Source organism: Leishmania major, chromosome 11 (assembly GCF_000002725.2).
Source record: "Leishmania major strain Friedlin complete genome, chromosome 11".
Classification (NCBI taxonomy): domain Eukaryota; phylum Euglenozoa; class Kinetoplastea; order Trypanosomatida; family Trypanosomatidae; genus Leishmania; species Leishmania major.
Genome location: NC_007252.2, coordinates 556,996 through 582,573, shown reverse-complemented (window position 1 = coordinate 582,573; position 25,578 = coordinate 556,996). Strand labels below are relative to the sequence as shown.

At 59.6% G+C, this 25,578-nt stretch overlaps 7 protein-coding genes across 7 annotated transcripts; all 7 read right to left on the bottom strand.

Moving 5' to 3' along the window:
* Window positions 1-2,452: 2,452 nt before the first annotated feature.
* LMJF_11_1380 (conserved hypothetical protein) lies at window positions 2,453-3,613 on the bottom strand (the record flags this gene model as incomplete). The annotated part of the gene is made up of 1 exon (XM_001681552.1): window positions 2,453-3,613. The coding sequence occupies one exon, from the start codon at window positions 3,611-3,613 to the stop codon at window positions 2,453-2,455; it is 1,161 nt and encodes a 386-aa protein (XP_001681604.1).
* A 1,254-nt stretch (window positions 3,614-4,867) lies between these two features.
* On the bottom strand, window positions 4,868-6,724 carry LMJF_11_1370 (conserved hypothetical protein; the record flags this gene model as incomplete). The annotated part of the gene is made up of 1 exon (XM_001681551.1): window positions 4,868-6,724. The coding sequence occupies one exon, from the start codon at window positions 6,722-6,724 to the stop codon at window positions 4,868-4,870; it is 1,857 nt and encodes a 618-aa protein (XP_001681603.1).
* Window positions 6,725-8,840: 2,116 nt separating this feature from the next.
* Window positions 8,841-10,151, bottom strand: LMJF_11_1360 (conserved hypothetical protein; the record flags this gene model as incomplete). Its single annotated transcript, XM_001681550.1, has 1 exon — window positions 8,841-10,151. The coding sequence occupies one exon, from the start codon at window positions 10,149-10,151 to the stop codon at window positions 8,841-8,843; it is 1,311 nt and encodes a 436-aa protein (XP_001681602.1).
* An 845-nt stretch (window positions 10,152-10,996) lies between these two features.
* On the bottom strand, window positions 10,997-11,599 carry LMJF_11_1350 (conserved hypothetical protein; the record flags this gene model as incomplete). Its single annotated transcript, XM_001681549.1, has 1 exon — window positions 10,997-11,599. The coding sequence occupies one exon, from the start codon at window positions 11,597-11,599 to the stop codon at window positions 10,997-10,999; it is 603 nt and encodes a 200-aa protein (XP_001681601.1).
* Window positions 11,600-13,965: 2,366 nt separating this feature from the next.
* Window positions 13,966-15,849, bottom strand: LMJF_11_1340 (conserved hypothetical protein; the record flags this gene model as incomplete). The annotated part of the gene is made up of 1 exon (XM_001681548.1): window positions 13,966-15,849. One exon carries the CDS (start codon window positions 15,847-15,849, stop codon window positions 13,966-13,968), a length of 1,884 nt encoding a protein of 627 aa, XP_001681600.1.
* A 948-nt stretch (window positions 15,850-16,797) lies between these two features.
* Window positions 16,798-22,113, bottom strand: LMJF_11_1330 (conserved hypothetical protein; the record flags this gene model as incomplete). The annotated part of the gene is made up of 1 exon (XM_001681547.1): window positions 16,798-22,113. The coding sequence occupies one exon, from the start codon at window positions 22,111-22,113 to the stop codon at window positions 16,798-16,800; it is 5,316 nt and encodes a 1,771-aa protein (XP_001681599.1).
* Window positions 22,114-23,459: 1,346 nt separating this feature from the next.
* Window positions 23,460-24,794, bottom strand: LMJF_11_1320 (conserved hypothetical protein; the record flags this gene model as incomplete). The annotated part of the gene is made up of 1 exon (XM_001681546.1): window positions 23,460-24,794. One exon carries the CDS (start codon window positions 24,792-24,794, stop codon window positions 23,460-23,462), a length of 1,335 nt encoding a protein of 444 aa, XP_001681598.1.
* Window positions 24,795-25,578: the final 784 nt, after the last annotated feature.

Sequence of the window (25,578 nt, the reverse complement as noted above, 5' to 3'; positions counted from 1 at the left end):
CCTAACCCTAACCCTAACCCTAACCCTAACCCTAACCCTAACCCTAACCCTAACCCTAACCCTAACCCTAACCCTAACCCTAACCCTAACCCTAACCCTAACCCTAACCCTAACCCTAACCCTAACCCTAACCCTAACCCTAACCCTAACCCTAACCCTAACCCTAACCCTAACCCTAACCCTAACCCTAACCCTAACCCTAACCCTAACCCTAACCCTAACCCTAACCCTAACCCTAACCCTAACCCTAACCCTAACCCTAACCCTAACCCTAACCCTAACCCTAACCCTAACCCTAACCCTAACCCTAACCCTAACCCTAACCCTAACCCTAACCCTAACCCTAACCCTAACCCTAACCCTAACCCTAACCCTAACCCTAACCCTAACCCTAACCGCGAAATGGCAGATCGGTCCGCAGGCAGCGCCGCACCGATGCAAAGACCTTCAAATACGGAGAAATCCAGCAGCCGTCGAAAGACCCATGAGATGGAGAGTGACTAACGTGGTGGTGCAGTGGGGGTTCCTCGGTACGCCCCACTTGGTGACGGAGGCACGGCGCACAAGCACACAACGGGCAGCCAAACATCTGCACAGGGGCGTGTGGAAGGTCGCGCAGGGACAACCACGAGGTGACGAAAGACCCCGACGACAAGCAAATGTGCCAGGAACATCTCGGAGCAGCGCAGGTGGCACAAAAAGTAGTCACATCCCTCATTCCCGTGTCCTTAGAGGGCTTTCGAGAGGTACCAGGCATGTGAAGAGCTGCTGCGGTGCCTGGTCGGCACCACAGACAACGCGCTCATAGGAGGAGCGAGGACCAGCCGCTGGGTGCCGCAGGCGGGGAGAGTCATGGAGCGTACAGACAGGGGCAAACAGGCGCACACATCCACCCATCAGCACACAGGCTGGGCTTTGCCGACCACCGGTGTCGACACCAGGCGCACTTGACGGTCTTCAGGTCCATGAGCGGCACGCAAGCCCACTGACGAGGCGTTCTTTTCATACACACCGGAAGCACCACTAAGGCAGGCCAGCTGGCGTTACGGCCGCCTTCACCACAGGCGAGTAGACAAATGCGAAGCCGAGGGTGTTCCAGCGCGACGCACTCAAGTCCACCAACTCTGCGACGGGCACGCAATCAAATAGCCTAGGGGATAGAGGTGTCAACGCCGCCAGCGCAGCTGGGCGCCACAAGGGAAGCAAACGAATCGCCTCAATGCCAAGATCCCGCTGACGAGGACTTATGCAGCAGCGACGCACCCGCAACCAGCAAAGCGAGCCAGCCACGGTCGAAAGTCATCCTGGTGAGGAGAAACGTACGCCTGTCGGGGGACCAGGATGTACCGTGAGGATGGGGCGCATTGCATCGTCAGAGGCGGGGTCACGTCGCCCTTCCATCGCGGCAACAGGGAACCGACTACTCGACAGAAAGGCAAGCGCGCTGCTGAGGAGAGTCGCGTTGACGTGGTTTTAGTATGCGCGCCTGAAAAGGTCACCTCACTGGCTCTCGGCACGACTGTGGCGTTGCATGTTTTTTCGTGGACAAGGAAACCGCACCCACTGAATGCTGTCGCGATCGCACGAGCGCGGGGGACCATCGCGTTGGGAGCTGTGTTCGCCAGTGTCCTGGAGGATGGACAAAGCGCGCTTCATGAGCGCTTCTCATAAGCTTCGCCCTGCCACCAACTGCTTGGCCTCGGAGTAGGCAAGCTCGCGGCTGTTGTCGCTGTCGCGTATCATTCAAACAAGCACAGCATCCTCGCGGTCAACGTCGTGAACGGCCTTCTGCACGCCGGTCTTCGCAAGGACGGTGTCTTCTGGGGGACACTGCTCCCGTTGTCATGACTGCGGGAAAACATTTAAAAAGTGCTTGCCCCCTTAGTGTTTCCACGGGAGCAAGCTTCCGAGGGCGCCGCGCAGAGAGAAGGACGCCACCCCTCCGTCCTGCCGGCTATGTTCTACGGCAACAACTCCTGGGTGATAAGCGTACACGGCGGGACTTTTTTTTTGAGGCGGGTGGTCGAGCCTCCGCGGGGTCATTCAGGAAATCCCCGTCCTGGTGTCTGTGGGTTTATGTGCATGAACGTGCGATCAGGTTCCACCAACAGATGGGTTGCAGTGTGTTTCGAACGATTGCACAGGAGGGCGAGCCAGGTAGATGGGGTGAGGATGAGGGAGCACAACGAGGGACTGCCTTTCGAACACAAAAGAGAGCGAGCGGAGGCCAAAGCGACAGCCTCTACAAAGAGCAAGAAGGGAACACAAACGACACGCCATGCAGACGAACCTTCGGCTTGCCAATGGTGTCGTCGTGGTGTCCTTCAGAGGATGGAAGAAGTGAACCCGCACTGAGTCCCCCCTGCTGCTGTATGGTCAAGTAGCCCCAAGGCGTCGATGATGTAGTAGACTACAGGAAATCGAGTTTCTGTCTTCACCAGATCCCGTCTTTCTATGCGAGAGCAGCCCGGTAACGGCGTTGCCTTTCTTGATGCGTCGCAATCGCGACGTCAGCTCTGGCGATCTGCCGCGACAGGTGCTCGAGTGAGTCCTTTCGCTGCAACGCCACGGCTATTTCCTCTGCGCGTCGCTTAAGCTGTCGGTACTGCTCTCTTGTTTTCAGAAATCGCTCGCGACCCTCCTCCAGACGATGGCGAAGCTGCGCGGCCTGCATCTGCAGCCTGGACTCGGCAGCGTCGCGCTCCACCTTGGCGGCTGTGTATGCGGTCTTGACGGCGTGTGCCTTGTCCGCCCAGTAAGCCAGCATGCGAGCAACATTTCCGTCCCGCCACTCAATGCGCGCTCGCAGCGACGACGCAGCCCGCGCAAAGACATCCTCCTGCTGCGTGCAGCTCGTGGATAGGCGGGTCAGCTCCTCCTCTTGCCGCTTCACTACCTGTTTCACATCCTGGAGAACGGAACGCCACGCTCCCTCACAGGAAAGCGACTCGGACGACGGGGCCGCTTCCACGGACAGGCTGTGGAACCGCTCGTACCATGAGGAGGTCGGGACTATGCACGCTTCCAGCAGCGCGGCCTTGCGCGCCGCAAGCGTACGCAACGACGCCTCCAGTGCTGCGCGCCTTTCCCTCAGGGCGGCTTGGCGCTCCGCCACCTGTTGCTGCTCGGCTGCGAAACCTTGTGCGGCCCGTGCTCGCTCCTCATGCTCGCGTGCACGGATCTCCATTAACTGAGAGAGCAACCCCATCACACACGCGCGCGCGGCTTCGCGGTCGAGGAGGCGCTCATCCATGGTCTTGCGTAAAAGGGCAAGCGGTGGCGGGGGCGTATCGGCATCGCACACGTGTGCCTCACAGTGCTCGAGCAGCGGAAGGGGTGCTCCACTAGCCACATCCACACCAAACCGGTGGCCCAGAACAATCAGCCGCATATCTCGCAGAATGTCCTCTGCAGGAGGGGGGAAGACATAGGGGAGCGTGTACGTGGAGGGAAAGACGCCTTTTTGCCCGCGGAGGTTGGTGCCAAGCCACCAACCGCTTGCGTCGGCCTCATCGACGTGAATGATGTCCCCCGCCTTAAGCCGCAAGAAGCCACTGCCGGGAATCGCATACTCGTGAATGGCGTAGACAATATGTTGCTCCGGCTGCACCATGGAGCTGCGCTGGGGAACAGAGGTAGGGAGACGAGGTGGAGGTGTTTTGTGCGTAGAGACGGCGCGAGGCCGGGCAGGTGTGCTGTTGCCGTTATTCGGAGCCAGAAAGATGGGGGAGGAGGGCATACACAAAACGATTCAGGTCACAAGAGAAGCCGGCGTCTGTGTGAAGCGCGCCGACTGCAGAGAGACAAGACGATTGGCATGGAGACCTCGCTGAGCGCCATGCAGCACCGAAGACGACGACATCGACATATCTGGCATGTGCTATGTTTGCTCCGTCTCCATTACTTCGAGCCACGGCGTGGGCAGGCACACAAGCCTGCGCAGAGAGACACACAGAAAGGCAAACTCAAAAGAAAAAAATCGGTGAGGATACACACAGTAATGTCTGTTTGTTTCGTTTCCCAAGTCGCTACTTCGGTAGGACATGCTCGACTGTGTAGTGGCCGCCCTCCTTCACATGGACCTCTCCGTTGGCGCCAGGCAGCAGCAGCTCGCCCTCTTCGCTTCGGAGCGTCATGTTACTTCCAAAAATGTGGTGCGGGTACGTAACACCGCCGATGGTCTCCAGCTCAACATGAAGATTCGTGAGGGAGACACAGAAGTGTCGTCGATGCTCGTCGTCAGAGCTCATTTGATGGCCTCCTCAAGTTTGCCTTGACGTGGTCGGCGGCCTTGCGAGGCAGTCAGCCAGGCGACATATCATAGAAGATACAAAGGACCATTGTCAGGAAGAGAGACGAGGGTCGTTTGAGGGGAAGAGGAGGAGGGGCGTGGACACAGGTGGAAGGCAGGAAAAGCGTTTTCTCGCGTGGGACTGAAGGGCGCGGCACGGACATGGGCCGCGAGAGACGCGCATCGCGTCAGTGGTCGCTCTGGTGATAGTGGAAGGGTCTTGTGGCGCAGACAGTGAGGAGGCCCAGTTGCACCAAGTGCAGTGAGTACCCATGCAAGCACGTCAAGGAAAAGACCGTGGACGGGAAGAAAACAGCTAGCACGAGGTCTCTCCCCCCACCCCTCCCTCTCGTTGTTTGTTGTGACGTTGTCGTTTAGCGCTGGTTTGTTACCGCCATGCTGCCACGCACCTCCCGAAGGAAAGGAGAAGCACCGTGTGGCAGGGAACTGGAGCACATGCAACGGTGCGCTAGTAGTGTGGAAACGTGTCCGGTGCCCAGAGAGGAACCCCGCAGTCCTTGCCTGAGAGACAGCGCCGCACCTCAGAGTGCTGAGGCTTGGCCTCAGCAACAAAGCTTAGCTCACCCCGTAAAAGTCGTGAAATGTGCCGTAGTGCATGTGAAACGCCTCGCGCAGGGCTACCCACGGCGACGATCCCGCGGGAAGCACGAAAGCGAGTGCTACGGAGTGTTCACCTGCCCGGCGCTTCCGAATGCAGCTCATCCGCTCGCGAAAACGTTCCGAGACATTGAAGTTCGACGGCTCACGCACGCGCTGCCGGTAGTCGAGCGACCAACCCTCGGTCGGCTGATGCTCCTGCAACAGAAACAGATCGCTCTTGAGGGCTGCACAAGAGGAAGGATCCTGCAAAACCGCCGCCTGCAGGTTGCGTGGTCGACTCACAAGACGGCGGTAGGGCCCCAGAGTAGCCGCAGCCCTCGGGGTCGGGTCTACACCGGAGTTAAAGAGAAAGGAGAGGCTGTGCTTCTTTGCAAATTGTGTGAAGAATGCCTCGTTAACGCTGTGCGTCGGGTACCGCAGCTCCGCAGCAGGGGTGCCGCCACATGGAATGGGTAACACGACGTCATCGATGGTGTAATGTGAGGCATCCGTGTCGCTGGCGACCTCCGCAATCTCTATCGCACCGCGGTTGCCGATGCGGCACACTAAATCTCCCTTCACCGGCCGACTGCCAAACGACAGGAGCCGCTGCGACGCCATGGCGTTCCATACAAAGGCGGCGGCGCTTTGCTCGGCGCGATGCATGATGGGGCACGCCTTCCATACATCCTCCATGGAAATGGTTGTCGCGTCGCTGGGGTGACATTGCGAAAGGTGGTAGCAGTGAAGCTTTCGCAGCAGCTCGCGTGTCTCCCTCGGCAACTTGGCACGCTCGCACACGCGCAGCCACTCTGCCACCGCCCCTGCAACGGTACTCTCCTCCGCATTTGCGTAGGACAGGTACGGCTGATGGTGCAGGGGACTGCACTCGGCGAGCGTTTGAAGATACGCACCAACTGACCGATGGGGTTCCCTGCGGAAAGCAAAGGCAGCCATGTCGAAGAGGGTGTTACTGCCGATGCCGAAGCTCTCCAAACCAAAGTAGTTGATAAAGCCGTTCGAGCTGAGGTGTCGTAGGCGCTGCGCGACGGCTGCTTCGTCTCCGGAGACACAGCGCAGAAGAATACGGTGCAGGTAGGCCTGTGGGGCGACAGACAGGCGGGGCAACTCGTCGAGAGCGTGGTAGCCGCGGTCGTCAAAGATAAGCGCATGAACGTTGTAGTGCCGCGACGCGTGAGGCAGTTGCTCGCGCGTCACTCCGACGGCGACGCCGAACTGGGTTACGGCTGCGAAAGAGCCGCCTGGCGGCTCGTGAAGGTAGACCCCGTCGTGTGGGACCCCGATTTCGTAGCGCAGACGGTGGCAGACGGAATCCAGCGAGTACCCGTCACGAAACATCGCGAAGCGAAGAAGCGGCCGCCCTTCCGGAAGCTTCCCGATCCGCCGCACGTACTCGCCGTAGCTCTGCACGCGCGGCGAGAAACTCTTGTCTGAGTTGCTGAAGGGTGTTGCCGTGTCCTCCACCAGCAGCGTCTTTGAACGAGATATCTTGCGCCAACGCCCCTTCGGTGCTTTCTCAAGAAAGGCGCCGCCCCCGTTCGCGTCGACCTCTGTCACGTGTGCATCTGTGGACTGGACCCGGATCACGGCTTCCAGCGGAGCCAGTCCGCACGCTGGCGATGCCGCTTCGCGCGGGGCCGTAGCGGCAAGCGTGCAGAGGCGTGTGAGAATGCCGCATTGCCGCTCCTCGGCACTCACGTCGCGGCCTGCGTTCCAATCGTCGCGGTTGTAGACTGCACCTGGAGCTGCGAATCCACCGGGGGCAGCCGTGTTCGCCAGGCGCGTGATGGGGCCGCGCCCCAACGCTTTCATGGGTGAAGGTCGCAGAGGGGACCCGTGGTGCTCGAAGATGCAAGCCACGGAAACAGACCTAGAGAAACGGAAGGGAGAGCAAAGTGGAGGGCTGAACGGGAGCAGTTCCAGCAACAACAGGGAGACGCACCCGATGCGGATGCTGACAACGCGCCGTCCAGAGCGAGTGCTAGCGAAGCGAACGGAGTTCTGGGCAACGACAGACCTCCATCTCGCGCATATACCCTACACTTGCAAGTAGGGCGAAGGAGCTGGTGTGACCTGGAGTCGACCCTCAGTGCGCACGTCAGCTCACGCCGCGCGCCCCTTCGCAGGCAACCCACATAACACACGATTAAAACGTCCAGAGAAGAAGCGACTCTTGCGTGTTTTTGCCTTTTTGTTTGCTGTAAGGGGTGGCAAGAAGGCCGACCGGCGCCCACTCCCTCAGTGCCTCGCTTCTCGGTGCCGTCCGCAAGAGCGACATCCATACGCTTAACCTCCACAGCACTTTCTCTAGTGTTACCCTTTTTCTGCTGCCACAGCAGCATGGGGGAAGAGGGGCGACGCCGGCGGCCAGGCCTGCGCGGGCTCCGTCTGCTTGTTAAACGAGTCGATGGGAGCAAGGAGATAATGAGACAAGGCAATACGCCCAGGCAACAACACCACATGCTGCTTCAGAAGACAGTCGATGTTTCACAACGACATCAGACGGCAATCCCCGTCACCGGAGCCGACACACAGCTCAGCAGAAGGACGCTGTGTAGGACAAGCAACCCAGACATCAGTTCGCCAAGCACACACACACACACCGACGTCCAGGTACTTGTGTGGGAGCGCCAACCGACTCCCACCTCACAGACGGCGCGATATCACGGTAATCGCTTCTGGGGTTGTGCTTGTTGATGTGTGCACCCTACGTAACGTTGCCATCAATTGTGTCGTTTCATAGGAACGGTGTGCACGTCGCCGTTTCCAGTATCTGACAGCTTCTATTGTTGATACCACCGCCCCCTTCCCCCCCCCACACACACCATTATCGACAGTGGGGTTCAGACGAGGACATCGAAGTCAGAAACAGCACCATATCAGCCGGCTCCCTCGAGTGGCGTGTGAAGGGCCGTCATGGAGGCCGCCGCCCATGCTAGCTTCGCCGTAAGCGGGTTCCTGGCCAACTACGAGACAAGTCCGGCCGGTATGTTTGTGAGCAGGTCGATGACGAATACTTGCGGTGGCCACGTTTCCTGGCACAGGCGCAGTCCTTGGTAACACTACGTGGAGATGAAGAAACCGAGAAGGCATCACATGATGGCCCCACCAAGACCGGAGTAGACCATCCAGATCACCTCCATTATGTCCGCCTTGTGCACCAGTGTTCTGGCACTCATCAAGAGAAGAAGAATGAGAGCAGGAGAAAAGAAAAGCAAAGAGGGTAGGGAGCCACACGCGACATGAGAGGCGCACACGCACGCCGTGACTGCATCAGCAGCTGACTTTTCTCTGCATGTTTTTTTTTTCTGGGAGAGTGAGAATGCCCAGGCACCGCGCATACCGCCTTCAGGACGGGTGGTGCAGAAGCACACACACATCGCACGCTGGCTAGTGTTCCCACGCATCGTTTTCGCCAAGGAAACGGTTCCGTACTGACGCCAACGAGTCCTTGTTCACACAGGCACACCGCGTACAAGTCGCGCGGAGGTCGAGGCATCCCTTCTCTCCGCCGTGCTTCCAGCAGGTGTTTTCACGCATGTGAATGGCATGAGGAGGGCGCTGGCGCTGTAGGTGAGCAGAAGCAAAGAAATCTGCGGCGTCACCATGACGCGGCGTTACCACGTCGCACTCAATGATTTTTTTTTCTGTTTTTCTGTTCGTTGTTTCTCCTTCTGTGTGTGTATGGAAATATGACGCAGTAACTGAAACAAAAGACAACACTAATCACCAGCAACCACCGCCTTAGACGCACCACTCATCAGCACAGCAGGATGTGTGTGTGTGTGTGCGTGCGTGCGTATTTGACGGACACAGCCGAAGTAGCGAAAAAGGCGTTCGTGCACACAGCGTGTACGAGACCTTCAGCGGCCACGCGCCGCCAGAACGGACGCCGGCCCAGTCACCCACATCCGTGATTTGCAGTGCCCTACGAAAGCATCGCCCACGACGTCTTGCGAGACTTGATGTAGCGCTGCACCGTCCCTTCGACAGCATCCACGGCGTACGACGCCTCACCTTCATCTTGCCACGGGTGATATGGGTTGTCGTAGTATGGGGCGTACATTGCCTGCTCTGCCTCCTCCGTGCGCGCCGCTGCCTCCATCTGGACAGTCTGCAGTGCAGGCGGCACGTCACCCAAAACCTCGCTGTCGAGAAACCCACGCTCCGGCAACTGCGCGCGGATGTGCGGCGGTAGCATAGCCAGCTTGTGCGTGTACATCTCATCTTCAAGTTGCAGTAGTGCGCCTTCCGTAATGATGAGAGTGTCGTGGGTGAGGGCGTCGTAGGCGTTGAATCGGTTGATGGGGATGGGGTTCTTCTGGCCCTTCGGGCCTTTGGTACGCGCCTTGGAAGAGGTGCGGTTGTAGTCGTAGGGCTCGTCGCACAACAGCGTCGGCCGGACTAACTTGTTGCGCCCATTGAAAAAGCTACCAAAGAAGAACGCGCGATCGTACTCGCTGCTCGGCGTCAGCCGCGAGCCCCCATCCATGAACAGTGCACCACCGCCCTTGTGTCGCACGTCCCAGCCCATGGTGCGGCACAGCTGCAGGTACGCCTCCTGCGTGGGCTCGGGCAGCGTCAAACGCTCCACAATCTGCAGTTTTCCCTGCAGCATCTTGAGCGTGACGAGCATACGATTACTCTTGCTCCACGTCTTAACATCCATTGTTGGCATGAGCAAGTTCCACGGCTTCACCGGCTTTGAATGCGCTCCCCATGGGTGGGCGTGGTTCTTGCGGTCACCAACGCGTGCCATGCCCATGCCCGTATTCGGCCAATTCTTCTTGGCCTTTCGCCAAATCTCACGGTTCTCGTAGTCCCACTTGCTGGAGAAGTTCTGGCAGCGCACGAGCCAGTAGCTCAGGTTTTTGGCCATCTCCTCTGTTTCCGGGTAAAAGCCGAATATGAACGGGTCCAACTCGCGAGTGTGCGTGACGTTGTTCGCGAGGTCGAACACCGGCGCCACAATGCGTTGCTTCATGGTGCCCACGGTGTAGACGATCGGCCTCGTTGTCTGAAAATGCGGCAGCTCCGGCAGCTCGGTGGTGAAGTACGGATGTGGCCGCTGAGGAGACGGCAGGTACGGGGATACGGGTGGTCGGGTGACAGAGTTGTCCGGGTGGAAAAGGGGCAGCGGGTGCGCACCCGGGAGTACCTGTTGTGGTCCCTCGTACATGAAGTCCACCCCATCTCGTGGTGCCACGTCGTGCACACCCGATGAGCGACTGTCGTACATCGCTCCGAACACGAAGCACCGAACCTGTGCCGCGGTGCCAGCGATTGATCTGGGAACGCGTCGCATCTGCGCTGAACTGCACGGCAGCAGCTCACACTGAAAAAGAGGGGAGGCTTCCAAACTTGCCCAGCGGTGCGCGCACGAGGCCGGTAGCTGTGTAGGTGCGTTTGTGTGTACGTGTGTCGACAAGTAAGAGCAGGAGACACGGTGAGCACGCGGAAAGGTGAACTACTGGACGTGGAAAGCCCCCACAGCTATCCTGTTGGTATCATCACGCGCACAGAGCGCGAAAAAGTACACCGGCTGACGCATGAGTACCCTCTCTGAAGAGTCGGGTTTGTGGATCGTAGAGGTCTCCAAGCACAGGCGCCCTATGGCATTTCCAGTGCAGCCGTTGTACCAGCACTCAACCGGCGTAGGAACACAATATGTTTCTGCATCCGTAACAGCACACAATTCTTTGTGGTGCGAAGCCTTTCTGTACTGTTGCTCTGTGCCACTGTACCACACACATGCATGCACGCATACACAGACATATACACATACACATACGCACACACAAACACAAACACACACACACAGACACACACACACGCAGGCGACGAGAGAGAGGGAACGGAGGGCGATCCTGCAAGCAATACAAAACTCAACCGCAAAAAGAGAAAAATCCGACAGCGCCCCAAAGGCAGTTGCCACACGCGTGCAGAGAGGTAAAAAAAAAATGGCCGTCCCATCACATTCGCCTCCTTTTTTACCCGCAGACACCCTAGACAACAAAGCCCTGCCCGCACACACGCACACACACACACAACAGCTGTGCGAGGTGCTCACACGCCGCGTGTACGTCACTTCAAACCGCCATTAAGAGATTTGCACGCCGATAAGCGTGCTGCCGTGTTGAAGCACCTAAACTCTTCGAGCTTCTTTTCCAAGTCGCAGATGAGATGCAGCTGCTCATTCACCTCGTCGTTGCGCTGTGCGAGGCGCGCCTTCAGCTCGTCATTTGCCTCGCGCAGGCGCCGGCTGGCATCCCTCAGCTCTGCGTTCTCGGCCTCCAGTGCTGCGTAGCTGTGAAAAGATCGTGCGCTTGCCGTGTTGAGCAGCCTTACCTGATGCTTTGCGGCTAGCAGCTCAGCCTTAAGAGCTTCGAGGGTCTCCGTCTCCGCCGGTGGGGAGCATGGTGCCTGTCGCCCTCCATTGCAGGGCGCCTCCAGCGATGGGGTAAAGGGAATGTCCACGGGAACGAATACTGTCTTTGTGGGGAAAAGGCGATAAATGGTCGGCGGCAGTGGAAGGTGTGTGTGGTCGCCCGCAATGGCTCCCGCGGCAGCCCGCACGGAGGAGGCATTGCGGCTTCCGCAGATGTGGCTAAGCGGTGCCGCAGGCGCGCTCCACGCCCGACAACGCCGCACGGCTACATCTACCTTCCCATCCTCCGACCTACGCATAAACTCGAGCCTCGTTTGAGAAAAGAGGACACGTTCCAGTGTGGCGACGTTTTTTGAGCACAAACGCGGCCGTTTATTCTGTTTTCCGTGCGTGGTCGCGAGTGAGGTTAAATACATGCAGAAGCCGACCGACGAACCGAAAAAGGGACGCGCACGCTCGCGGTGCGTGGAAGTGGTTTATGCGCACACAGAGGATGCCAAAAATAAAAATGAATGACAACACAAGGGACGGCAAGGAAAGCAACAAGCCAGCTGAAAAAAGAAGACGCGCAGGAAAGGAAGAGCGAAAGAAAAGGCAGGTATCAACAATAGAAACAGAGTAGAGATAGACCGACAGAGGCGTAGGTACACGCGCGTACAAGAGACTGCAGATGCGCCTCAGAGCAGAGTGTGTCGTCAAGCTGTTCGTATTGTGTTCTTGCTCTATCCTGGTTTGCACCAATGTCGCTGCCGCACCTTCGTGCTCTCGATGAAATCAATAGCTGAAGGGTGTCCGTCATTTGGGCCCCGTTGAGCATGGCACCATGAAAGCGGCCGATCGTGACGCGATGTTTGCGCGGTGAAGGGGAACCACCATAACAACGAAACACAAAAGCGGAGAGGTGGAAGTGAGTAGAAGCTTGGAGAGTGACGATGTGAGCAGTGAGGCATCAAGCGGAACCCGACAAACGAAATACGCATCAACGTACTTTTGCAAAAGGAGACCGAGGGAAGCGGGAACTGCACACTCGACGGAGGCCCAGTGCACCTGTCGCCACGGCGAAGCATGCGACTCGCTGTGTGCACGGCTCTTCACGTTTCGATTGCTTTTGGGCCCGGCGCCTGGTGATCTGCCATCGTGCACACAGCGTCAATGCTTGCATTATGGGAGGGGCTAGCTACCACGCACGCACCCCTTCTCTTTTCCGGTGGTCCGCCTGTGCACACGTGTTTTGGACGTGGCCTTCTCTGTGAGCTGTCGACGTGAGTCACCGTGCAAACTTGTGCTCTTCGCGTGTTTGTGTGGTGTCGGTTTTGGGTTTATGCTTCCTGATGTGTTTGTGCACCGCATCGTGCTGCGCGGGGTTTGTCCCCGAGGGCGTGCTACAACGCGTGTTTCGTATCAGCTGTCGTGTACTTATTTTTTTTTTCCGCCGCGCCGTGCTTCTCTTCCTGACAACGGGGACCACACGTCACTGTGGCATCAGTGCCCAGTCCACACCCCCGCTCTCTGTGCGAGGAGGCCAAGCAGCCCCACTATCCCTGCCGATGCCAAACCCACGTCTTGCCGTCAGAAGGTCAGATGCCTAGGACGTAGCGCAGTGAGCGCGATGGATCGCTGCTGACGTCTGCGGCCAGCTCCTGGACGGTGTGGCGTCGGGGCGGCCTGCGACAGCGTGGCCATGCCTGATCCATCCATATGATTAGGCACGAGTGCCCGCGTGACTCGAACGCACCCTACCCCCATCCCGGCCCTCAACGGCCCAGCGGTGCGGGGAGCCTGAGGCCACTCCGAGGACGACGCACCAGGTGGCGAGCAGCATGATGGAAGCGGCTGCGAGGCAACCTGTAGAGCGCGGGGTGGGTGGAGTTCGAGTCCGTCGGCCGTGCTCTCAGATGGCTGTGCCGGCGCATTGCTGTAACGCGGGTGCGGCTACGGCTGCTTCGCACCACGCGATGGGGGTCTGTGTAGCACGCCGGGGACGAGAAGGAGGAGGAGGAGCGGGGGTGCGGGTTAGAGTGGAATACTGACCTCCTGTTGTATAGCAGAGAACGGACACGTTGAAAAGGAAAAAGGGGAGGGTAATGTCGACTGGGGGCGATTTGAGAGAGAGACCGACTGCCCCTCTGCTTTTCAACCGCCATTTTACACACAAGAAGCACACGTGTGAAGAAAAAAAAAATAAAAGCAGGTTTGACTGGAAGACAGCGACGCGGTAAGCAACAAGAGTAAAAAATAATATATGAGGGACATAGGCAAGCAGCGGTGTCTCCTCAGAAAACCTGAGATTACTCGTTTTCTCAACAGAAACAATATTGCATGGCCCTCTCCTCCTTCTGTTTCCCTCCTGCCTCTACCTGTAGTTCTGATGTGGCGTAGCGGGCTGCCCTCGGTAAAGCTGCGGATACCGGCAACGGGAGGTATTGCTGTGGCAGAGGCAGACGGTAAAGGGGCGCTTACACACAGCAGCAGTGATAAAGCACACACACACACACGAAACACAGCGTCTTGCCACCATGCGCGTGAAAGGGCACCCTGCTCGTCTCAGCCGAAACGGCTGCATGTTGTGCTCGTATCACTTTTTCTCGCGATGGAGAGAGGTGGGGGCTGTTGTCCAACCGAGGTCACCAATACCATTACCCACGACTAAGGTGTGTGTACCGGTCTAGCGACGCGCTGTGATGCACTTGTAAAACACGTATGCCGACATCACGGCAAACATGTTCACCACCATACACACCACCAACGGCACAGCGATGCATACCACGCCCTCGCAGAAGCCATCCTTCTCGTGCCCCTGCTTTGCTTGGTAATGATCGTACACGGGGCCGAAGAGCGCCATATTGAAGATGATGGGTGAAAGCATGCCCGCAGTGTACAGAAAGCTGTAATGCTTGCCGCAGTTCGACGGGGTGAAGACGGACGTGACGGTGAGCACCGTACTCCCCCACGAGAAACCTACGGCAAGGCCCACCACGAAAAACGGCACAAACAGGACACGATCCGAGGAGACGAGGAAGAGCAGCAGTCCGATGGCATTGAGAAGCGGCGCGACCAGCAGCAGCGCTGCCACGTGGATTCGCAGCTGTGCCATCCGTGGGTAGAGAGCGCCGACAAGGATGCGACCCAGCGCGCTCGCCACGCCGTAGATCGACACAAAAACGGTGTTGACGGTGAGAGAGAAGGAGCCGCGTGCAATAGATTGGTAGATGTGGGTGCTGTTAGACGACACCACCGTCATGGCACTCCACGCCCCAAAGCAGACGAACCACAGCAGCCACAGCTCGCAGTGCCGTAGGTTTTCCCACAAGGTTTTATCGTTCAACATACCAAGGCCCTCCTGGGAGTCTTCACCGGCGACACTGGGTCCCAGGGGCGGTTGTGCTGGCAGAGCTGGGTCAAGCGTCGCTGTAGTCGTTGATAGATCTGTCACCCCAGCAGGTGGAGCCGCATTAACCATCGGCCCACCGCATGCGTCAAGATCGTCCTTCAGGGCGGAGCAGCGGCCATCCTCCGTGGCCATGGCAGCGACGCTTCGGGCCTTAGCTGCCGTCGGCGGCAAGAGAGCCGTGGAGGCATCCAAGGCTGATGCCTTGTCGTCAATGCCACCCGTGTCTGCGTCGCCCGCATCGCGGCGTCGGTTCACTTCGTAGTTCGGTGTGGTGAAGATCATAGCAGTGAAGGAGACGCAGAGGCCGACCGTGGCAAGCCCAATGGCCACGCGCCATTCATTGCTCAAGGGATGAACATAGTTTTCTATGAGCGAGGCGAGCAAAATGAAGGCCACGCTGAAGCAGAGGATGGAGGTGCCGACGTTGAAGGGGAGCGCGAACATGCGCGGCTCACCACCACCGCGGGCGCGGGTGTCGGCGTCCTCGATGTTGATGCCAACACAGCGCGTCGCAGGCGTCGGTAGACGCAAATACAGCACACCTAAAGTCCCCGCAAAGCCGGAGTACAACACTAGAAAGAGGAAGAAGGGCGCAATACCGGAAAGGGTCTTTTCGAAGAAGGCGATGTAGACCTGCGCCACGAGGGAGCTGCCAAGGCCCATGAAGGTCTTCTGAATCAAAATGACGCGCCCTTGGTAGCAGGAGAAGGACCTCAAGTTAGTGAGTATGCTGCCGGTCTCATAGAAGCTTGCGGAAAGCTGCGATAGACCGTAGAAGATCGCCATGACGGCCGGGCTGTGGGAGAGCACACCGCTGAAAATCAAGGACATGCCTGCCCAGCCTGTGATGTTGAGCAGTGTCCCGACAAGCAACGTGGCGGCCGGGCCTTTGCGGTCATACAAGAAGCCCGTTGGCATCGAAAAGTAGCTGAGGAGGACTCCGACAGTGGAGATGGCATCGATCTCAAACTGGCTGTACCTGAAACCCTCGCCCTTCATGAAGGGGCTGAAGATGGAAAAGCAGAAGCAGGCACCATTGCTCACGCAGATCAAAATACCAACGCAGAACTGGCAGAACCAAGCCTTCTCCAGGGTGTACTCCAGGAGGCCCACGCGGTATGTGCATCCAGGTTGGAGGCCAGTAGCGTCGGGCGCCATGAGAGTCACACAACGCAAAGTGAGACCTGAGAGGAAATAAAAGAGAGATCGCAAATTGGTGCAATAGAGCTTGATGGTGGGAGGCTGCAGGAGAGGTCAACACTCCGTGCTATATATGACAAGGCGGGACGAGAGGAGGGGGGAGATGGGGACGGGGGATCGCCTCTTTCCCTTGCTGGCTTTTGGTGAGGCAACTGGAGCATTGCAGTCGTTACAGCGGCACCACCGACGGAGCAACAGACGTGACTGAACGTGGTCGAAGCCGTCATGTGAGCGCGTAAACGATTCCGTTCCGGGCATCAGGTCGCTTATGCCGCCGCGGCCCAAAGCAGCCCACATGCACCAGACACACGAAATGGGTGGGCGCGTGAGTGCTGGAGATGTACGATTTGTTGACCGGTCGAGACTTGCACAAGACGATAGCGAATCCCATCTCGTTCTCCCGTCCTCCTACGGACGTCCTCGAGCGCCACGGCACCTTTGTGAATTGTTGTTTTTCATCTTCTCACGGTAGGAGGGAGACTGCGTAGGGTCAAAATTGCGGCGGTCCGGTCCGCCAGCACGCGCGCATGCGCACACGCCCAGGCTGCACCGGCTACAGCCACTACATCAAGCAAAAACAAAGAGTAGCCAAAGGAGAGAGGAGGCCGTAACTTTACATTTGGCGCTGGAGCGCGGAGTGCGGAGGGAGAGGTGGTGAGAAGGAAGGAGGAGGGGGGGGGGCGAGACACAACACAGAAACACTCACACATACACCTGCGTCACAAACTGGAGGGGAAGAGAAGGAGGGGGGCACAAGGGCCGGAAACGACCACGAAAAGGTCTCCTCGTTGCTTTTGCCGCGTACAACGGGCCAACACACCACGAAAAAAATATACGGTTGCAGACATGGGGGTAGAGGCACATGTCGGTTCTGCCACGCTGCACTTACGCCCAAGTGGCACAGAGCTACGCGGTGCGCACGTCTAGTGCCACATTGGTGTCGGAGAGCGTGCTCCTATCATCGGTCGGCTCTGTCTCCTGTTCAGGCACGCGTGGATGTTGAATCGCCGGTTTGTGCACCGTCCAGCCAGCGCACGTTACGCCGTCGCCCAGACGCGCTGTATCCGCCTCGTCAGTCGTGCACCACCACACGCTCACCTCCACTGTACCGCCTTCGTGCACAATACAGATTTCGGAATCCATCACGCCGTAAGGCTGGCCGCCAGACAGCTCAACGTGCATCTCTGTCGTGATACCAGGCGCCACAAACTGACGCGAGTAGGAGACGGAGAGGAAAGGACGCACCACCGCGCCGACGCGGACACGGTAGCGACACGGTACCGTCGAAGCGTTGGTCAACCTCACCGTCGTCACGTACCTGCGCAGAGGAAGCACATTGCCGAATTCCACCCTCCTCGGATGCACCTCCAGCAGTGGAGTGTGAAATCGAGAAGAGGCGTTGGTGCCAGTGAGCTCGTCCGCCGCAGGATGATACGAGTGCATCAGAGGAACCTGCGACGACTGCGAAGAGGACATCTTCTTCGGCACAGCTGCTGGTACTGCCGGCGACGGTGGCGCCGGGGCTTCGGACGTGGCCGCATCGGCCGACGGGGTCGCCGCGTGCGCCCGTGCCGTTGGCATTGCGACCCTGTTCTCAGTGCTGGGGCTGTCCCGAGAGGGCTGCAGCGCCTGCGGGCACAGCGCGGATGTCCAGTAGTTCAGCGAGCCACCGCGCCGGCCTGCTGCAGCAGGCAATCCTGTCACGCAGTGAGCGTCCGTGAGTACCGCGTTGGGCGCCTGCTCTTCCTCACGCGCCACGATAGGGGAGACTGGTGCCGCGTCCAACGGCACAGCTGCCTCGGTTACCGCTGCCGCGGCTGCAGTGTCTTCCTCACCGGCGGCGCCAGTGACGCCGCTCACGGCACTAGTCAGCGCAAGACCACCAGCAGCACACCAAGACGGCGCCGAGGCAGCCTCACGGGAAGGCAGCAGCAGCAGCACGCATTCCTGGACCACAGACGCCTCCGCCAGCACGTTTTCTGCGCCGGGTTCAGTGAGAGGCACAAACGCCTGCCGTGCCCGAAAAGCTCTGATGAGTCTGAAGGGGCGCGCCGGCGGCGCGCCCTCGCGGAGTGCCTCTGTTGGCGTCGGCGAAGAGTATTGGGGGGCCCAAGTGCTGTGGCGCTGCCACCACATCACCCACTCCAGCCAGGACGCTGCATCAAGTACCGTGACCTGCGAGCCGTCTTCCTGCAACGCGATGCAGCGCACCTGGAGTGGCACACATGTGGCGGGATGCTGAACAGCCAACGCCCTATAGGGGGACGCCGCCGTACTCGCGGAGATGCGCGCAGGCTCCTTGGGCAAAAGCAGCGGTAACGCTTGCAGGTGAAGTGCATCCACGTGGTCTCCGCTCGGCACTGTGGTCAGATCGCCGCCATCGCCAGCGACGGCGCGACGAAAGCTGGGGCTCGCATACTCTGGCAGCAATAACACCTCTGCCGTCTTCTTTGGTCTCTTGTAGCACTCTGGCAGCACTAACTGGCGATAGCGCAGATCGCCACCGTGCTCGACCTCCTCAGAGCACCGCCCGAACGGCGAAACGCGGTACACATGGTCGGCACCCACACGTCCGTAGACGCCGCCGTAGGCACAATCCACCGCAAAAACGCCGGTGCAGCCTCCCTGGTCGGCACGTGCGGTGGACAAATCGCAGCCTTGCGTGAAGACAGATATGCGACAGCTGCTCATTGCCACATCGGCGGCCACCCTAGCGCCCGCCGTCTTGCTGTCGTTCACGAAGAGAGAGAAGGAGTCGGTGCGTGGCTGGTATGCGAAGCGGTCGCACTCGCCTTTGTCGATCGCTACGGCGATCTCGTAGGCCGTGACGTCACAGTACACGGCTGGCAGCCCAACGAATCTCCACGACCACATGCCGTCCGTGTCGCCCTGTTCCACCACCACCCCAGTGCCAAGGCGGATGCGGCGAACATGGCCCAGGCTGCAAGGTACTAAGCTTGCCTGCCCATGGTCGTCTGCGCCGCTGGGCTCTATCACCTCCAGCTGCACTCCATCTTCCCGCTCCACGCGATGTACGGCTGGCGCGCTGACTGCAGTTGCACGCCCGTGCTGCAGTTTATGCACAAGACGTCCACCTTCGCCGTTCTCGTAGCGGGTGACGCGGCCGTCGGGGGAGACGACCAGCTGGCACCGACCTGCGACTGTAACATAGCTGCCATTCTTGTAGAGCAGCAGGCGCACGCCAGTTGGGAGATCGGGCGAGTGCACCTCCACCACGCCGTCGAGATAGACGTCGACAGCTTGCAGGTGGGTGACTGTGACAGCGCTCACCACGCCTTCGTTCCACAGCTGCACGGTGAGGAGTCTGCGCCGTGGAAGGTGTGTAGTGTGCTGGCTGGGCGTCAGGCATCGGAGCTGAACCCCTGGAACCCCAGCCTTCGACGTGGCGGCCGTCATGACGCAGTCGTGCATAAGGAAGCAGGCGTGCACCCGCATGACTATTCGCGCTGCAGCGGCTTTCCCGTCGCCGCTCTCCGGGGGCGGTGGAGGCGGAGGTGACGGGAGTGCATCCAGCAGTGTTTGGGTGATTTGCTCCAAAGTGAGCTGAGTGGCCGCTTTGGCCTCGTCGCGCGATTTGGAGGTCTTTCCGACGCGTCTGAACTGCGCCTCGTATTGGGTGACGGCAGCCTCCTTGGCGGCGGCGACAGCGGCAGCGTAGGCGCCCTGGGCCACGGCCTGTGCGTTGTCTGCGACCACCTCTGTGATGACACGAAGCTCGCGTCCCAGCGACACAAAGCCGCGGACTGCCGATGCGAGGAGCGGCTCTGGCAGCGACCCACTAGCACGCGCGTCTGCAGCCGTCGCTTTCGCGAAGTCGTCGACAGTCGACGGCGGGCAGTCCAGCATGAACCCAGCTTCGAGATGCAGGCCAGCGTCGACGATCGTACATCGCATCTGTGCACTGTTCGCAGCGGTTCGCGCCACCTCCACGAGCGTGCCGTCGGCTGCCCGCATCCACTGCGTCTCTGTGACCACGGTGCGGCATGGCGTACCGCAGCCCAAGAGCTCTTGCACAGGAGGCCGAGCGTGGGACAAGCGCACCTGCTCCAGCACACGCCGCCGGCGCAGGTGCTGGCTCACGACATCTACGTGGTCGACTGTAGGGCACGCAGGGGGCGTCTCACGAGCGACTGCGGGCACCATCTTCGTGGCCGCGCCCTCCGCAGCGCTAGCGGTGTCGTCGCCACTCGAGTCCGACGCCGTCTCCTCAGACGATGAGTCCGACTCCTCCTCCGTATCATCGCTCAATGACGACGGTGCATAGTAGCGGCCCTCCGCCTCAAGGAACTCCTCTTCACGAAAGAAGCGAGGGAAGGTGGTGGGGCTGTCGAGGAGGTGCGCAGTGTGTTGGGTGCGTGGTGCACCAATGGCGTCAGTCTGCTGATGCAGACAGTACACAGCGGTTCTCCCCCACCTCTGCACGGCAGTGTGCCATCCATGTTGGTCACGCGCCAGCAACGCGTCGCGCATCCAGTGCAGCGCGTCTCCATCGCCGGCAGTTGTAATCAGCGCTGTCGTGATGCTCGGCAACGCAGTCGATCCGACCTCCTCCGTGACAATGTGCGCGAGGGCCTCCTCAACGGAATCGGCAGTGAGTCCGGCGGACGCCGCAGCGGAGACGGGCGTCGCACCGCAAGTGGTTGCTCCCTTGTCCGGGCAAGCCGCTGCAACACTGTCCTTCGCAGGCCGCAATGACGCACCAGAGGACACCGCGACTGCGACGCGGCACCTGGCACAGGCGTCCGCGATATCCTCACCAAGCTGCGCTGCAGAGGTGTCGGCCGAGGTGCGTAGCGTAGACGAGCCCTTCAATGAGGCCACCTGACACAGGCAGCCCTTAAGGCACGCTTGCACCGCCTCCCCGGCCGCAAGCACATTGTCGGTGCTCTCGTGAGAGGGGCAGCGCATCCAGCGCTGCATGCACGCTGTGTACTCAAACTGCTCGGCAGCAACTTGCGCCATGGTGCACGGGTGCAGCGTCGTGGTGGGGGGCTTGGCTGAGGTCGGCAAGGAAACGCTGTCCTCATGCCCCCCGGGGCCGCCGCTCTTGTGCCTGTTGGGGCGTTGCTCCGCGGCCGCTGCAGCAGCCAAGGCGTCTTCGCCTGCCGCCGCAGACAACGCCGCTTCGGCATCGATTAGAGGTGTGTAGGCTGGCACCTGCACGAGACATCGTCTCGCTCGCCACGCGTCGTACCGCACCCAGCAGGAAAAAATGCGCAGCAGGAGTGCGTGTAGAGTGGATAAAAACTGCGCCGCCGGAACGGCAGGACGCAAGGCAGCGGGGGATTCCGGGCTGGCGCCTGTGATGTTCGAGCTCTCCGTCGGATAAGGCACGTGCTGCAGCAAAACCTCCTGAAAGGCGCTGTCGTCTGGTTGCGCAAGTGCGGCTCGGCCAAGGGCCGCCAGCAGATCTTCCGCACTACCGCCCGCCGTTGCGGAGAAGTGGTGCTGCTTGCTTGCGGAAGAGGACGAGGAGGCTGCGGCACCGGCACCTGAGCCGCGCCCCTTCGCCCGGTCATTCGCGGTGTTCGACGCGGGGACGCTGGCGCTGCTTTTGCGACCGCCAGTGCCAGCAACGGAGACCAACTCGCGCACACTGCACGGCGAGTCCAGCAGCACTACGGCAGCCAAGCTGGCCACGTCGCATGCCAGTCGGGCTACAGCTGCGGGCAGCAAAGGTGCGTTTACCACACACACAGCTGGCGGAAGACGCTCACCGGCGCTCGAGTAGCTGTCCTCGTCCTCTGACTCGGAACGCTCTTGTAGCTCGGCATGCGCTGCGGCCAGCGCCTCTTCCGCGGACAGGCCATCCTCCATGTAGTCTGCTTGCAAGGCGGACAGCTGCGCCTCCATTGCTTGCAGCGCCGCCTGCTGTGCTTCCCGTCGTGTTGTGGCGATGTTGGTTAGTGCGCTCTGCACGGCAGCGCTAAGGCGGTCTTGCAGCGAGGCCGCAGCAGCCTGCAATGACGCTTCACTCGATAAGGATTTTTTCGCCTCTCTCAGAATCCCGATCGGGTTTCCGACACTGGAGACATTGACGACATAGTAGTCGTCCTTTCTGAAGAAGGGACGGAGAAGATGGGCGACCGTTGCCGCGTCGAGGTTGTCTGGAGTGTGCGAGTTGAGGAGGAAGACGATGGGGCAAAAATGCTTCTCCAATACGCCCTCGTAGTGACTGGGCACAGGTGTATCTGTTGCCATCGCCGTCTCTGAGAGGGTCGGCTTGCGTGCCGCCAACGCTGGTGCGAGAGCCGCCTCTTATCGCGTTGTGCGTTGTGATTCCACTCTGAGGCGGGTGTGGGAAAGATGCTCAGTTGTGGCGCCCGTATTTCTAATGTCCAGCATCATAAGACCAAGGTGCCGAATACGCCACCCCCGTTCACGCCCAGGGCTGGCAGGCGCGCGGAACAGAGGGACAGGGCGGGGAGGGAGAACTCAGAGGTGCAGCCGTGCGCGTGCCACCGTTTGCGTCTCCACTTTTCCACAGGAGACGGCGGCGCCGAGGCAGGGTGTCCGGTGTCTCGGGACCTTTCCCCAAGTCTTTTCAACAGCGAAGGATGCCACCCTGTGATGTGAGCGCGAGGCGAGAATGACAATGGGGAGAGAAACCGTACCAAAAGAGGGGTATGCCGTAGTGAGCAATGAAACACAAAAAGGGAGAGGACGAAAAGAGGCGTGCATAGCGTCGCACCCAGACACGCGGGCGCACGCTAACTCACCTCCATCGCTGCAACAGCAGGGGCGTGTTCTCAGTTTTCCAGAGCGATTCGTGGCGCCCTCCGGAGAGGAAACGGTGTGACCCGCGGTCGTGGCAGCTCTGCTCGACGCCATTGAGTGGGCGTCTTCTACCACGGGCTCAGCAAAGTATCAAGCGCAGCCGGACGCACGCCAAAGGCGGAGGAGTTCCGGGCGGCGCGCGAACCGTGGCGGGCATCGCCGCCACTGCGGCAAGCAGGACTTAGAGCATCGACCGGAATACAGAAGGATCATGAGGAAGCCAAGTAAGCGAGAGAAAAGAATACCCGGTTGTAGAACGCACGAGACGGGGGATGCACAAGCCCCGTCCTGCCTTCGGAGACGCTTGAACGCTGTGTGTCTCTACACAGATCTATACAATAATAATGAGCCAGGGCGGAGGCAGTTCGAGGAACAGAGGAGAGCGGAAGAAAAGAAAAGGGAAGGCGAGGCCATTGCGTGTGTGTCCTCGCCTCCCCCATATCACCTCCCTCCACTTCTTCCACGAACGGATTCGGTGGAAGAGACCCGAACCGGAGCAGGTCCAGTGGCACAGCCCCTCTCCCCCCCTCACAAAAAAAGAACAACAAGGGAAAGGATGGAAACGTTACTCACCGAAGCTCGTCTCCCACTGGCTCTATCGGACAGTCGGCGCACCCGGCGAGACACCGCGCATACGAACACGCGCCAAATCAGCTTTTGATATCGACCGATCCTCACGGACGCTGAGCCGCCTCGGCGCTCACCCACACAGCCGCTGGTGGCAATCAACTACGGTATTCGGTTGTCACTCTTCAGCGAGGGAATCGAGTCTACAGCTCACCCTCAAAGGAGGAGACAGTGGACGTGAGAAGGAGCAGCGTTGTCGCCAGTCCAGCCGCCGCGTACGCGACGTTCTGTGTGCGGGCGTTCACCAGTACGTACGTCATCAGCGGGATACTGATGCAGTGCACAGGGTATTTGTACCCCCTGAGGCTCTCTGCCGTACAGATGCGCAGCGGCGCCGCAAACATCTTCACTAGTTGCGTGATGTGGGTGAGCAGCCTTGCGACCTTTGGCGCGTCGCCGGAGCCGTGTCCAAATGTCTCCTGCACCGCACTCGCGGCGAGCGTGGTCAGGACGCCGGCGGGTAGGTCCACCAACAGCAGCGATGTGGGATAAAAGGCCAAAGGCCCGAAATCAGAAGCGCACGGAACGACAGTGCAGCCCGCAAGCAGTAAGAGCCCGGCAATAACCGACAGCTTATCCTCCGCGCTGCCGGTCAGCAGCACGTTCGACCTCCACTGCCGCGCCATGCGCTTGACAACCTCCACGACGGATGGCATCAAGACCATTTGCAGCACCAAACTGAAACACAAGTGGGCACCCGCGAAGGTGTACGGCAGACCATAAGCGGGAGCCGCAATAGGGTACACCATCTGATTCACCGAGGCAGCCAACATGACGGCAATGAGAGCCGACACGGTGCGGTACACAGCTGCCGGTGCCCGTGTCAGGCTGGGGAGCCACTGGGCATACTCCTGACTGGCTCGGGCGGTCACCACCACGGTGCGACTGCGCAGCAGGAGGTGTGCGAAGACCAGCGTCGCAGCGACCGCCTCTACCCCGATGAACAGTTGCGCCACCTGTACCGCATCGCGCATGATGTCACCTGCGATTCCGCTGAGCAGCATGCCTGCCATCATACCGTACCGGGCAGCTGCGCTGACGTCAGTGGTCGACATGTGCAGCGCTTCCGCGGTTACTCCAAACAGTATTTTGGTGTGTCGAAAGACACCATTCAGAATATGAGAGGCAAAGAAGAGCGACAGCGCGCGCTGCGACAGACTCAGCGCTACGATGGCCGCGCTGCCTGTGGAGCACATCAGTGTGAAAAGTAAGAGCGCCGAGGCACTAACGTGCAGCGTGAGTTGCTCCGCCACAAGTGTTGCAATGAGCTGCGGAACCAGAAAGCACAGCTGGTACGCAACAAGGTAGGCGCCAGAGGGGAATGAGACATACGCGGCCTGCGCCATCATCACAGGCACACCCGACACCGCTACCACGCCGTCGAGAAAGGCAGCTGCAATGATGAGCGGCTCGTGGGCCGCCAGCGAGGACGCACCAGCTTGCGCCTTTGGAGCAACACCACCGGCTTTGGATGCCATCCTTGGCCTATGCACGTGCCTTACCTGTTTCCGCTACACGTAGGACAGGGAAAGAGGGACAACTGTATCCTACTCTTTTGCCCTCAACAAGACGTGTCCGCACCAGGGATTTACATGGAGAGCTGCAAACACGACGTGGGTTTTCGAAATCACGCGCATCCAACCCGCAAAGATCGATGAGCTCAACGGATGCCGGTGTCCATGCGCAGCGTGAGGCAAGAGAGGAGAGAGGGGGAGGCGGAGAGAGAATTTTTTGGAGAGTTGTGGCCGCTGGCACAACAACGCGCGCGAGCGAGAGAGAAAGATAAACGAAAGGCCATAAGAAAAACGGTCACATGCAAGCGAGTACTCTACCGCCGCTACACTCACTCGTGTCGTCCGCCTTCCGTGTCGCTCGCCACGAAAGATAGCGCCTCCATGTGTCATGCCGACGTTAGGGAAAGGATTCAGGATGCACTGTGATGCACCTGCGCTCTCCATCTCTCTCCGTTATAAGTTTAGTGGCGTCCACTAAGACCATCACAACAGGCGATGTGCTCTTTTCTGCATGTTCGGTGGCGATTAGCTGGATGCCCGATTCCCCACTGCGCGCCCTTCCCCCTCCTCCCCTCCGGCGTAAGAGGAGGAGTGAGGGCAAATCAGCGTTAATGTACATCATCGCGCTCCCCAGTGTCTGGGGCACGCGCAAGAAAAAGGCAAAACGACAAGAGAGGCGTAAGCGCCCAACGATACTCTCATCGTGTGGCGAAGCTGTCTTGTCGACGGCGCCGGTGACAGTAATACG